Source organism: Pyrus communis, chromosome 3 (genome assembly GCF_963583255.1).
Source record: "Pyrus communis chromosome 3, drPyrComm1.1, whole genome shotgun sequence".
Classification (NCBI taxonomy): domain Eukaryota; kingdom Viridiplantae; phylum Streptophyta; class Magnoliopsida; order Rosales; family Rosaceae; genus Pyrus; species Pyrus communis.
In genome coordinates this window covers 18,773,138-18,787,933 of record NC_084805.1, presented here as the reverse complement: position 1 = coordinate 18,787,933, position 14,796 = coordinate 18,773,138, and the positions used below count along the sequence as shown (strand labels likewise).

The 14,796-nt window shown below is 37.8% G+C and overlaps 2 protein-coding genes across 2 annotated transcripts; both read left to right on the top strand.

Moving 5' to 3' along the window:
• The first annotated feature begins 3,821 nt into the window (after positions 1-3,821).
• Positions 3,822-10,131, top strand: LOC137727981 (transcriptional corepressor LEUNIG_HOMOLOG-like). The gene is made up of 19 exons (XM_068466846.1): positions 3,822-3,943; positions 4,048-4,129; positions 4,472-4,562; positions 4,722-4,819; positions 5,074-5,183; positions 5,310-5,596; positions 5,698-5,773; positions 5,903-6,014; positions 6,117-6,166; positions 6,255-6,521; positions 7,063-7,134; positions 7,387-7,602; positions 7,852-7,993; positions 8,080-8,189; positions 8,550-8,699; positions 8,902-9,057; positions 9,158-9,274; positions 9,397-9,594; positions 9,731-10,131. Exons 3-19 carry the CDS (start codon positions 4,531-4,533, stop codon positions 9,872-9,874), a joined length of 2,337 nt encoding a protein of 778 aa, XP_068322947.1. The 5' UTR covers positions 3,822-3,943; positions 4,048-4,129; positions 4,472-4,530; the 3' UTR covers positions 9,875-10,131.
• Positions 10,132-10,787: 656 nt separating this feature from the next.
• LOC137728980 (E3 ubiquitin-protein ligase PRT1-like) lies at positions 10,788-14,528 on the top strand. The gene is made up of 7 exons (XM_068467796.1): positions 10,788-11,044; positions 11,160-11,188; positions 11,311-11,490; positions 11,839-12,180; positions 12,293-12,496; positions 13,135-13,229; positions 13,802-14,528. The coding sequence occupies exons 1-7, from the start codon at positions 10,950-10,952 to the stop codon at positions 14,189-14,191; spliced, it is 1,335 nt and encodes a 444-aa protein (XP_068323897.1). The 5' UTR covers positions 10,788-10,949; the 3' UTR covers positions 14,192-14,528.
• The last annotated feature ends 268 nt before the right edge of the window (positions 14,529-14,796 follow it).

Here is a 14,796-nt window from a genome sequence, read left to right as displayed (position 1 = left end):
ACAAATATGCCCAAAGCACACAACTACTCGGAAGTACGAGTGAAGGTAAGAAATCAAATTACAATTATAATAAAGAATCATACACAAGTGGAAGGTCATAAAGTCACTAGTAGGGAAATGCCTCGATGCTCGTGTCATATTCCTCGTCACTATGTCCTGAGGGGGCACAAAAACAAAAGGTGAGTGGACCATAATTTATACTAATACTAATAATAATCAGAACCCGAATTCTTTCTGAACATAATAAACCCTTGTTTTGAAAACGTATAATGTACTACATATAGGTTTTTCTAAAACTCTAGCATGCGGGAAATGTTCGTAGCCGTAAAATCATCTCTAAAAACGATATCGAAATGCCCGAAGGCAAAACCCAAAAATCTCATAACTCAAATCAATGATAAAATTAACTAGGAGTATCATAGTCGCCCGAAGGTATGACCTGTCCATCACTCGAAGGTAAAGTTGTACAACACTGGGTTATGCCAATGAAGAAACATGGTAGGCCCCATCACTCGAAGGTGAAGTTGTACGACTCTGGGTTACGCCAAAGAAGAAATATATCTATATATAGCATAACACACCGATATTAGCTGTGGCTAGTGAAGCTGTCCAACACTGGTTTCGCCAGTGAAGCTAGAGGTATAACATAAGTATCCTTAATTGTGTTCTATGACCATAGACTACATACCCGTGTTGTGTGTATGTGTTGTGTGCTAACCCACTAGATAATCAATGAAAACATAACTCAAAAACTCATGCCAAAACACCAGAGCTCAAAAGCTAAAAAACTCGTCAAATAAATCCATGCTAATTCATATTCGTAAATCCACCGAATTTCATACGTATAAAACTAATAGTTCATAACCTTTAGAAAAATGTAAATTCAATAATCATAAATATAGAAATCCATAAAGCACAATATAAGTCATGTTCAAATAATGAAATAGGAAATGCATGCTAGACCCATAGTTATAAAATATTCAATTTGAGAAGGGATCCACTCACAAATACTCTGCTTCTGGGGAGCCACTCAAATTAGGGAGGACTGGATTACTTCCAACCGATGCACGTATACACAAATAGAGACTATTTAATAAAACGCTATTAAAACGATAAAATTTAAGAAAACAGACAACGGATTTGGATTCGGCACATCAAAAAACCTAAAGATGGACCTCGGGTTCCCCCACGCAAAGGCCACGCACCGTCGCACGCGTTGAGATGGGTCGCCAAAAAAGTTGTCGGCACGGCGACGAAGCACAATACCTCCAGCACGGATCGGCCATGACTACGCCCACACACGGCCTATGCGCTAACCGTGGTAATTGGGTTTAGACTCGGGTCAGGTCGGATATGGGCTTGGGCTTGATAGGTTGGACCGGGTTAGGGTGATTAGGTCAAGTTTTAGGCCAGGTTTAAAGGATTGGGTTTGGGCTAGGGTAAACAGATTGGGCTTGGGTTAATGGGTTAATGAATTAGGCCGAATGACAGGTTGGATTTGGTTCTAGTTTAGGTGGCAGGTCAGGTCGACCCGATTGGGCTCACAGGTCACTGGACCCAACGAAGGAGAAAGCCGGATTCTAAGGATTTTGGCCGGGAAATTTCTCCGACTCCGATTTGGGGTTAAATCTCCACCATCTCCAATGATTTTCAAACCAAAGTGAAGCTAAGGAAGAGGAGAACAAGAATTTACCAATTTGGGGACTGAAGACGGTTTAAACAGGTTGGAAATTGGCTCGCAAGTTGTTGGGTTCACTTGAAAAAAACCTGGGGATTCGAAGAACACAAGCACGCATGAATAAATAATCCAAAACTCAACCCCAACTCATCAAAGACGCAAGAAAAATTTAAATATTTGAATATTGAACCAGGAAACCTCACCTATTTTCACGATAGAGCTCAAGGTTCTTAGATGTTAATGGCAAAGCACCATAAGGTGCCTCGATGATGCATGCAAAACCCCCAATGGATTCCTCGCTTCCCAGAAAACTCCAATATATGAATTTGAGGTTCGATTAGTTGGGGGAAAAGAGAAATGGTGAAAGCTAAAGCTCTCGGTGCTAAAGGAAGTGTTTTGCAGAGATGGTGAGGAAAAATTGTGAGAGAGGTGAGAGAGAGTGTTTTCGAGAGGTGGGGTAGTCACGGGAGAGGGGAAAACAATGGGCCGGTTTTGGGTTGGTAGGTTGCACAGCCTAAAGGTTTGGGTCAGATATAAAATCCAACACAAGGGTATAATCGTAATTGTACACTTATTTTTAGAACGGGTTGTAAAATGTTGGTTTTAATTGCTTTTGTTCAATATTTGTAATGTTGTGGCAATTTTTGACATGAATTTAATGTTGCTTAGATTTTGGGTTGATATGTATGGAAAATGATCATCGCCGGATCCTTTTCATTGGGATCTGGGGGATCCTGTGATCGTATCCGTTCATCATACATCGTGCAGTTAATTTTCGTTAGGTACTATTTACATTTTAAATTTCAAATTATTTTTGACTACACGATGTACGATGAATGGACACGATCACGAGATCTCCCGGATCCCCAGGAAAATGATCCGGCGAGGATCCTTTTCCAATATGTATAACTTATAATTTGAAATGGTGGAAGAACAAATTGGGAAGAAATGTATTAGTCACTTATAACTTTGATAAAAATTCATGAAAGAAGTCTACACAAATCTTAAGAAATCCATATAAATCTATAATAAAAATCCATATAAATCTACCAAAATCTGTATAGACTTGTAGAATCTATTAAAATCCTTTGAAATCTGTCACTTAAAAAATGTCTATTAAAATTCTCTGAATTCCAAATTGACTACACCAATAGTCTGCTAATAAATTCTTCACACCCAAATTCTTTTGAGTCTCTTTTTCCTAAATTTAAAGATGGGAAGTTGGGATTGTATTGCCATCATCAGAATTGAATGCGATCTTAATATTTGATCATTAGTTTGAGAAGATAGAAGACAAAGAGGGGGCAAAGGAGGGTTGGCCGGCGGTGAAAGAGAATGAGTCGTCGCTGGTGAGGTGGCTTGTTGGAGGGAGTAGCAGTCGAAATTCGGTGTACGTATTATTTTTTTCTTTTTCTGTTTCGTAACACATTTGTTGTTTTTTTTTATTAATTTTTTTATTTATGTTTGTTTAGGTTTTTAAAAGTTATTTTGAAAGAGGTTAAATTGGGTAATGGAAATTGTAATTTAGAGTCTTGTTCATCAAAGTTACATTCAACCACCACTTAGTCACATTGTTGATCAAATTACATGAACTTATATTCTTAATCTTAGATATTAAGGTGAGATCCATATGATCAAACAAAGGATGAACGAAAAAAAAAGATGAATGGATGTGTGGCACAAAGCAAAGGATCAATGGATACTTTTTAGTACAGATATTTACTAAATCTAAAAAAACTGAGCTTAAAGATTAAATGATTTGGACTGTTAAAATTTGATTTAACGGTTACAATTATTATAACTTTTAAAGAAACTCCTTGTTCGTAACCATTAGATCAAATTTTAACCGCTCGAATTATTTGATATTTGGGCTCAATTTTTTTAGATCCGGAGATGATCTGTACTCGTATATTTTTAAGGAAAAATTGTTACACGTATTATTCATTAATCAGTGGGTCCCACAACCGACCAACCCCAATAGGCCGATGTGGAAACGCACTAAACCATCCATCACCTTAACGCCGAAGTCCGAACCAAATTCCGAAGCTCACATCCCTCAGACAACAAAGTTACACAAACGTTATACCGAGCCTAAGATTCGGCTCCGAACCTAAAAACCTTCCTCTGTTAATATCTTCGTTCGACGATTCCTTCTCCGCTTTTCTCTTTCACTGTTACACTCTGAGAACAAGAGTGCATTATTTTATCGGGAAAATTATAAAATTCCGGGGAATTTTTTCACACCGTTTGAACTCGATTGAGCGCGTAAGGTCTCAGATCACACAGCGTATTTCAATTTGTTTGGAGGCTTTTTTGAAATGGTCTTAGACTGAACTCAGCTGAATTTTTTTTGTGGTTTTGTTTTTCAGTTTTGGTTGATTCAGTTCGCGTTAGGTATGAGGTGGAGATCTCGCGGAATGGCGCTGTAGGATTTGATCGGTTGGTTCACTGGTATGGTTTTTAGCTGAATGGCGCTGTAGAATTGTTAGAATTCTGTGATTTTTTTGTTTTTGTTTTTGTTTTTGATTTTGGTTTTGGAGTTTTTGCTCTGTTTGGTTGCTCGGAAAATCCAGGACAATGGAGGGAGAAAATTCATGGAGTTGTGCATTATATGATTTTGTTTTAGATACGTAAAAAAGTTAAATGTAATTCATATAGATGATAATTGAGCTAATGATTGTGAAATACTCATAGTAACGGTGGAATTCCTTATTTTTTTGCCCATTTAAATTTAAATTTAGTTGAATTTACTTTAAGAGGGTATCTGAAGCTATGGGTGATGTATAATTGCAGACAAAGCAGCGATTTTGCTGGTGATTTCTTTGTTTGCACTTACTTAACAAAGGTAAAACATGGCGCAGAGTAATTGGGAAGCCGATAAGATGTAAGTATTTGCATTCATCATTTTTGCTTTTAATCTGCATGTAATTTTTTTCTCTATTGGTATTTACTTTTTGTTGGGTGCTGTTGCTTTCGTTTTACTGCCATATGTTGATCATTGGTTCGATATGTACCCAATTGTTGATTTTGTTGTATGCTTCAGGCTTGATGTTTATATTCATGACTATTTGTTGAAAAGAAAATTGCTTGCTTCTGCAAATGCGTTTATGACAGAAGGGAAGGTTGCTACAGATCCAGTAGGTAATGTTGCCAACTTTTAATTCATTCGCAATGCACTTACTGATTATGTTTTAGAAGATTCTGCTTAGCATGCATTTGCACAACAATATTTTGTATCATTGTTTATGCCCAAATTGTTCACTGGGATGGCATGATTTGATAGTATGTAGGTTCTTTTTTTTTTTTTTTTTAATAAAGATTTTGTTGCGAATAGTGTCAGTATATGTGTTGAGAATTTCTGGAGAAATAAACCTGTTTTAGATTTGAATATGCAGCAATTGATGCACCAGGAGGATTCCTCTTTGAATGGTGGTCTGTCTTTTGGGACATATTCATTGCAAGGACAAATGAGAAGCATTCGGAGGCTGCTGCAGCTTACATTGAGGTTCCTTTATTTTGCGTTATATTTAGATTTTATCATTTTAGAAATATCTTTTCAGGAAAAAAAGAAATTTATTGCTTGGGCATTTTTATTTCTTTCTGAATATGCCTTCATGAAATGATGGCACAGCAAGTTAAGGCAAGGGAGCAACAACAGCTACAAATGCAGCAGCTGCAGCATTTGCAGCAGCGCAGTGCCCAGTTACAGCGCAGGGATCCTAATCATCCTGCCCTTGGTGGTGCTATAAATGCTATAAATTCTGAGGGAGTCATGGGTCAACCGTCAGCCAGTGTGCTAGCCATGAAAATGTATGAAGATCGTATGAAACACCCTCACCCGATGGATTCAGAGGCATCCCCTACGCTCATTGATGCCAGTAGGATGGCCCTGCTCAAATCAGCTGCAAATCCACAAGGGTAACTTCTCCTTAGTTTTTGCATGTATTTGAGCTTTTTTTTTGTTCATTTCTTTCCTGGCTAGAATGGGTCATTCATTTGTTTAGTTCTCGTTGATTCAGCCAGTTGGTACAAGGCAATTCTGGGAACATGCCTGCTGGTTTTCAGCAAATTCAGGCCCGAACTCCTTTAACCACTGTAACTACTCAGAGTCTCAGACTATTACTTTTACTATTCGTGCATTTCTTTGTTCAAATTTATTAGTTTCTTTGCCTCTTCTTTTCTAGCATACTGAGCAATTAGTATGTCGACTTGTGGACATTGTAGGACATCAAAACCGAAGTTAGCTTAGGTACACCTCAGAAAAGTTTGCCTATGGATCCTTCATCAATTTATGGACAAGCAATTTTACAGTCAAAATCTGGACTGAGCAGTGCAGGTGACATCACTTGACCTTATCATTGTCAGATACGGCCCTACAGTTAAATATGATCTATATGCTCAGACATTTCACATATGAATGCTTCCTTTCTTCCTTCAGGATTGAATCAAGGTATTACAGGTCTTCCCTTGAAGGGTTGGCCTCTAACTGTAAGTAATATATGGCTTTCTCTCCTTGGTTGTTTTTTCTATCTAGTGTGGATTTAACTCTTAGTTGCAAAACTACTCCATAATACAGGGAATCGACCAATTACGACCAAATTTGGGTGTACAAATGCAGAAGCCAAATCTTCAGACCCAAAATCAACTCCTTTTGGCATCTCAACAACAGCAAGTTTTGGCACAAGCTCAGGCACAAAATAACCTTCGTAATTCCACAAATTACGGAGATATGGATCCTCGCAGATTTTCTGGACTGCCTAGGGGTAACTTGAATGCAAAAGACGGTCCATCTACCAGAAATGATGGATCTATGTCCTCTCCTGTTTTATCAAGTTCACCAAAGGTAACCTTTCTCATGTATCTGATGAGGATTAGGATTCATGGTAGGCACACACTTATAGACAGAAAGAGTTGAAAATTTGTTATTACACTGTTTTCATAAATATGCTAATCTTTACCTTTCTAATTTTAGCATGTGGCGTCTTTGTTGTACAGTGATTAAGAACTTAAGTATTCTACATTGTGCATGTTATGCTTGCTCCAATCAAACTTCAGGTGCTTAAAGTAGGGAATTGTATGCTAATCCCTCTTTTTTGTTTTTTCTCTTTCATTTTAAATCCTGAAAGACAAAAAGAGTATACATGACCCATTTGTGAATGTTGGGTTTCTATAGTTTAGGATGCTGGTAAATCGATTGTCGTTAATGCTCCTGCTCCATTTTCTGCTAATTTGTCCTTTTGGCTTTTAATGAGTTTCCCTGGTTTGATCAGTCATCATTTCATGTGATTTCTGAGTTTGTCCATAGATATTTTTTGTTTCCATAAACTTACATCCTTTGAAAGGTTTTGATTTTCGTTTTCTGAGGCTTTGTTGGTGTTCAATAGATAAAAATGGCTCAGATGCAGCACCCTTCCTCTCAACAACATGAACAATTGCCACAGCAGCAACTGCAACAGGTTGTGCATAGTTGTGCATACTTAAACTTTATACTCTTTCTGTATGTCCTTGGTTAGGGATCCAAGTTTGGGCAAGGCACTTTTTCTTTGTCATATTTACGAGCTTATTATGAAACATTAGATACTTCAGAGAACCAAATTTTGGACAACATTGATATGATTCCTTGTATAATCTTATGCCTTTTGAAATAGGGCCTGATGAACTACTGCTTTGGATAAGCTGATCAACATTTGTTGATGTTTTTCCTGCAGAATAACAGAAAAAGGAAACAACACTCTTCCTCTGGACCTGCCAACAGCACTGGCACAGGAAACACTGTTGGCCCTTCACCTGGTTCGCCAGCATCAACACACACGCCTGGTGATGGAATTAACACAGCAAATAGCATGCAGCATGTTAACAGCATGCCAAAAAGCTTGATGATGTATCCAGAAGGAACAGGACTTCCTTCGTCTTCCAATTTACTGGTAGGCTGACTTTAAATTTAGATGTGAAGAGTACTTGAGCTGCCATTCTAATTATAAGTTTATCAAGGTTTCCCAAAAAGCTTAATGTTGTCAGTAAACTTTGCCAAAAGCTTGGTTCTATTGTTGAGGAATCACTTATCATCAATGTGTTTTGAGTATCAAATTATATTGATATCTCGTGGATGCTGAAACGGAGAAAGTAGAAAAGCCAGAGCGACTCTTCTTCTAATAGCATCGTTTTCTGTGCAGGATGACATTGACCGATTTGGAGATGTTGGTTCGCTAGAAGATAATGTGGAATCGTTTTTGTCAAATGATGGGGGAGACGGGAGGGATCTGTATGGGACATTAAAGCAGAGTCCTAAACAGCACCATAAAGATTCCTCTAAAGGTAACTTGAAGGTTTACACATTGTATTCAGAGAGTTGGTCAAGTTTCTTCACTCTACCTAAGCTGTGGCCACATTATCCCATTCAGGTTTTACGTTTGGTGAAGTTGGCTGCATACGGACCAGAAACAGCAAAGTTACTTGCTGTCACTTTTCTTCGGATGGGAAGTTGCTGGCAAGTGCAGGACATGACAAAAAGGTATGTACATGGTATAATAAGACATGCAAATGATATAAGATATTTGGCACATTATCAGAATGTGTGTACGCGCTTGCGCACACATGCTTGCTCACATGAAAAATATATCTACTGGATTTGACAGTTCTTTCTAGTTTCTATCAAGGTCAAAAAGTTTGTTCCACACACGCTCACTCACATGAAAAATTATATCTACTGGATTTGACAGTTCTTACTAGTTTCCATCGAGGTCAAAATGGCTGTTCCACATGTGTTTTTTCCTGCACATGTTTTAATGATTTATATGCATGTACTGAAAAGGTATGATTGAGATTGGAACTTGAAGGAATGAGAATAATTAACATTTGTCATGTGGACCAGGTTGTTCTCTGGAACATGGATACTCTGCAGACTCAGAGTACTGCCGAAGAACACAAGTTAGTTATCACAGATGTTCGGTTTAGACCAAATTCATCTCAGCTGGCAACAGCTTCTTTTGACAAATCTGTACGATTGTGGGATGCAGCCAATGTAATTGTCTTTACTCTCTTTATGTATGGTCTGGGCTGATACAACAGGGGCGTACAATGTACCTCAATACATTAATAATTTCAAGATTCTTTTTATTCTTTTGTAACTTTAGTCGTGAGAAACCTTGTTTTACAGGCTACATAGTTTGTGAGTGCACTTTCATTGTACTAGTGTTGTTGACTTATTAATCTTATTGTGGCAGCCAAACTATTGTTTACAAGCATATACGGGGCACAACTCACCTATTATGTCCCTTGACTTCCACCCGAAGAAGACTGATTTATTTTGTTTCTGTGATCATGACAATGAAATTCGGTACTGGAATATCAACCCATTCTCTTGTACTCGTAGTTCGAAGGTTTGTAATCTTCTGTTATTTTCTTCCAAGTTAAGCGTTTTGTGATTTGTACAAAAGCTATACTCACACTTGGAAAAATTATCTTGATCATTTGGGGCAGGGAGGTACTGCACAAGTGAGGTTTCAGCCAAAAACTGGACAACTACTGGCAGCAGCCTCAGATAAATTAGTTTCCATCTTTGATGTTGAAACTGACAGACAAATGCACTCGTTCCAGGTACCATGTCTATAAATATGGGATTGAATAACTGAGGACCTGATTAATGCTAATCTGTTGCTTTAGGAACAAGTCTTTAGGTATAATTAGTTATATGTTTAAATCATCGTCCTCAATCGCAGGGGCACTCCGACATTGTAAACTTCATTTGTTGGAATGCAAATGGAGATTGTCTGGCATCTGTCAGTCAGAACTTGGTGAAGATATGGTCGTTAGCTTCGGGAGAGTGTATTCAGGAGCTCAGCTCTAACGGCAACCATTTTCATTCGTGTGTTTTTCACCCAAGTTATTCAAGTCTCTTGGTCATCGGAGGAATCTCGGTAAATTTTTAACCTCTTCTAGCAATAGCTTCATTCATAAACGAAAAAAAGTAGCTATGATGATATTCGTAGTAACTGCATTGACAATGGTAACCCACGATTAATGCTAATAGCCGCTTTCATGCTTGTGAGCTAGTCTTTGGAGCTGTGGAACATGGCTGAGAACAAGAGCATGACAATTGCGGCACACGAGAATATAATCTCGGCTCTGGCGCAGTCACCTGACACTGGAATGGTTGCGTCGGCAAGCCATGACAGCTCCGTCAAGTTATGGAAGTGAATCGAAGCTTAAAATCCTCGGAGAGGCTTCGGTGCAGAAATCTGGAGGGGAGACTGACTCAGAGTCGCAGATATGTAGAGTTGAATGTGCAGTGCTTGAAGTGTAGTATTTGTAGTAAATAGCTTTATATGCCAGGGTTTTCCAAGTAATAATATTATATGGTAATTTGATGATCCTAGTTAAACCTTGACAAATAATGTACTAGTACGTTTTTTACTATCGATGGGTTTAGCTCTTTTAACCAAATATAATCTGTTAATTTTTTAAATGATTGAAAGTAATTTTAGAGAAAATGTATTTGAAATCAATTATTAGTAAAAATGTAAATTAATTTTAAAAAGCATTTCTTTTTGTAAGAAATACATAACTGGTGATTTTTGTAGAAGACACCTTTTAGAACTCAAAAAGATTTTTTGTAAAGATGTTTTCAGTCATTTAAAAGTATTTACCAAATAAACTATTAATATCTAATATAATCTATTAATTTTAGGATTATGTAAATTATCTTTTACAATTTCCAAATCAAAATTGTACTCACTATGACCGGTATTCTTTCGTTCATGAGTGCATTTTTGTTCACCATTCTTAACCGTTGGTAATGATATTTATCATCGTTAGATGAGTTTGAATTTTGAGATTTGTGCTTATTCATTATACGAATTTCGAAATTCAAACTCATCTAAAAATGATAAATAGGATAATGAGTAAAAATGCTTCATTTGCCGTCGACTGAGATTTTTTTTGGCATGATTCAGAGTATTAAATATCTTGAGACTTGTTGGCGTTAGGGTATTGGTTAAGGATTCAATGATCAAAATCCAACCATCACACCCCCGTATTCAAATTACAAAATGGAATTTACATCCCAACCCCTGTTCAGCGCCATTGAAAATAGAAAAGTGTAGCCGGCATTCCGTGGGCAATCAATTAGTTACCGCTTGAATATGCGTCTTCGATGTGACGTTCAGCAGAAATAAGCAGCTCATAAAAATCCCTGTGTATGCAAACCCTCATCACTCTCTCTGTATAACTCTAGGTTTTCGCAGCTGTCCCCAAAATCTCTGTGCTGCTTCCAATGGACGAATCCGTTCACCGAATGATGGAAATCGCAGACGGCGGCGTTCAACCGGAGGAGGAAGTCTCCGACTCCTTCCTCTGCTGCGTTTGCCGGTAAGTTTCCCGAATCCACTATCTCCGATTTCCGATCAATTCGTCTTCCGAAATGCGATTGAGAAACTTGTAGAATCTTACCTAATGCTGTGCGTTTTTGTTTCCAATGGGGCAGGGATCTTCTGCACAAACCTATAGTGCTCTGTAAGTCTGTTTGACTTTAATTACATCGACATACTTTTGATTATTTGATTAGATATTTTGTTGTAATTATTGTTTTATTAATGTTAATTAGAAATTATCGGTTTTTATTGTGGGGTTTGCAGCTTGTGGGCACATTTCGTGTTTCTGGTGTGTGCATAGATCAATGAGCCGTGAGCGCCAATCTTATTGTCTGCTTTGTAGGCATCCGTATAATTACTTTCCGACGATCTGTCAAATGCTTCATTTTTTGCTGCTGAAGAAGTATCCTGTTGCCTATAGGAGAAGGGAATTGCAAATTCTCGGTATATATGCTCGCTTTTGTATTTTTATCTTTGAGTAAACTGATTATTATCTTGTTGTTTGTGTTAGTTTCTTTAGTGATGACAGTTATTCATATTGAATCCTATCTGTTGTGATTAGTGATCGTATTTCTGTCTGTGGTCGGTATAAAAGCATTGCTGGCAAATAAAAAACATGTCTCAGTTCGTACCTTGGTCTTATCCTGTTAGTTAGCATTTAGCATTCATTCACTGCTTGAGGGATTTCTTCTGTAGTTGGTTGTTGAAAGTTATTCTTATAGATTTGATTTCGCTCTGGTCAGTTTTTGTATAATTCTGATTGCTTTTATTGTTGCCGTGTGCATGTCGCAGAGGAAGAGAAGATACTTGGCTCCTTCTCGCCGCAGTTCGATACGCATTCAAGCAGCTCTGAAGCTAGTCAATGCTCCAATGTTCTGGCCAATTCTGCTTGTAGAAGATGTTGTGAAAATGTGAAGAAAATTGAGTCCAGCCCACGTATTCAGAATAGTACGAATGTTCCTAAGGAAGCCCATTGTGGTGTTTGTGAGGGAATTGGGAATGTTGCTGACGAAGAAAAGAATTCCCTGTTAAATATGGATTGTGGGAGTCGGATCCGAATTTCAGTTGCTGATGTGCTATGTGCCGCATGCGAGCAACTATTGTTTCATCCTGTGGTTCTTAACTGTGGCCACGGTATGAATGCTCAAGTTATTGAACTTTATGTTATCAGGTTTCAGTCCTCTGTTCTCAAAAGTACCATATTGGTGTGCTATTATTCTAATCTTCGTTATTTTTCATAATACAGTATATTGTGAAAGTTGTATTGTCAACCCGGATGAACAGATGCTTACATGTAAAGTTTGTCAAAGTTGTCACCCGTCAGAATTTCCAAAAGTTTGTTTGGAGCTTGGCTGCTTTCTGGAGGAGCAATTTCCTAAAGAATATGCCCTGAGAAGAGATGCTGTGCAGTTTAAACAAGCAGATCTCACGCATGAGAACCGAGCTGGCTGTATGTTAACTAGTGCTCAGTTCCATTATTCTGATGTTTTGGGTCTATCTTGGTGTTAACTGCATTAATATTGATTCACTCATCGGTTATGCATGGTTAGAAAATAGATGAAGGAGAGATTATATGATTTCCCAGTATTACTTAGGCATCCTAGGGTTGGAATTGCATCAGGAAATGCAAAAAAGATATAGCTGTATGAATAACCTTTCCAAAACTTATTTGCTACCCAATTTAATCGTATTTCCTCAATTCACATGGCTTGCTTTGTTTCTTGAATGGTTATCCTCAATCATTTCACTGAAGCTAAATTGAAAACAACTAAGTATGGTTTAGAAAAGCTTCTTGCCTGATGAGTCAGAATTCCTCTGTACTAACAAGCAATGATACAGTAAGGGCTTCAAACTTGCTTAATCAAGGCTTGTAATTATCAAATACCGCAGAAATTAATACCTTTTTCTCTCTTTTGCCTTAGTATCAACCATAGAATGTTTATGCATTCTACACACGAATTGTACCTTGTATGATGTTGCTGATGTATAGCCTAAGGTTGAGCTTACATGCCGTGCTGATTTACTGCTATGATGTGAATCTTGCATATCTTATATTTTGGCAATGACATTGTTCGTGTGTACTTGCAGGTACGACAAAAGATGGTAACAAAGGAGAGAAGTTATCATGGTGGTCTGACCCTAACTCAGAGATTCACCCAGGATGTGGCTGTGATTCTTGTGGGGTAAATTTCTAACACCCTTCCTTTACCTGCAAATTGATGCTGTGATTTTGGTGACATGGCATCCGTGCATGACCATTACTCTAAAGAATTATCCTTGGCGACAACTTTCATGGGTTTGAGGAGATGAACTGCGAATATCTTAGCAATAATTTAGTATTTTGGACTAGATGTTGATACATGCCGAAAGCCTAAAACATGTGTGGGCAAAATATTCCCACCGTAGACTTTAACTTTGACATTGCGACAGTATGTACTCCAATGATCAGGACCAGAAACTATATATGTCACTTCGTTCTTGGTAAGCCCTAGTATATACACAAAGTATAGGTCCAATATTTCTGAAAGTATTTGGCAATTGTGCATGTTTGTTGGATTCATGATGCTTAAACATTTGCTACGCCTTTGCTAGACTTCATTGTAGATGATACTACTTCACTGCCTGTTGTGTTTGCATCCTTTGATTTTAGGTCATGTTTGTGCTCTACGTTTGGGTTAAGGGTCGTTGAGTGACATCTATTGCTAATCAGTTTGATGTTATCTGAGAATCTCAGCATCTTGGTTTTGGTTTGCAGATGTATCCAATCATTGGCGATAGATACAAATGCATAGACTGTACCGAGAAAATGGGATTCGACCTTTGCAGCCATTGTTATAATACAAGGTCCAAGCTTCCAGGTCGCTTCAATCAACAGCATACACCAGAACACAGGCTTGAGCATGTACGCATAGAATCGATTCGTAATCAGTTAAAACTAGTGACAGGACGCTTAGATGATCGTTCTCTTGCTCTTCTCATCAGTAATATTACTTCACAAGCTTCATCAGAAGGACTCATTTCTGCCGCCTTATCTACCGTGGCTCAGGAGGAGGCCGAGAATAGATTAGCTGCCCAGGCTGCCGTCACTAATACTGGAGATGAACAAGATGATTCCCAACCCACTCTTTCATTTGAAAACCAGTAACGCTGCATCTTGAGCGCAGCCTTTATATATGTTTTCTTAAAATGCAGGTTCCAGGAAGTCATGTTGAACCCAGACCTGGTTAGTTTTCTTCTCGAATTGCATTTGTCGCCGGTGTGGTGAGGCCGAATGCCTCCTAATGTTGGAAATGCTTTGCTTCTTCCGCAAGTTAGATTTCGGTTTAGGGTTCATATCAAGGACTATGAGTCACTATGATGATTGTACATATTTGGAACTTTGGTTGCTCTAGGAGTATTCCTTCATATATCATTACTAGTGTATAATGTATGTTTACAAAATAACACTTCTTAATCTACATTGTACAAATGAATTATTATTTCATTCTAGTGTTAACGAAAAGCACAAAGAAGTCAATGAAAACACAAAAGGAAAAATTTAGGTAAAATGCTAGATAAATTTAGATATGAACCGATCATTTTTTAAGTCTTTATTCATAGATTATTCTTGTAAAAAGTCAGTCGAATCAAAAATCATTTGGTCTTTTGATTATTACTATTATGCACATTTTACTGTTTATCGACAATATTGTTTGTTTATTTGTTAGGTCAGATAACTAAACGGATTCTGTTCTAGGTGAATTATTGGAT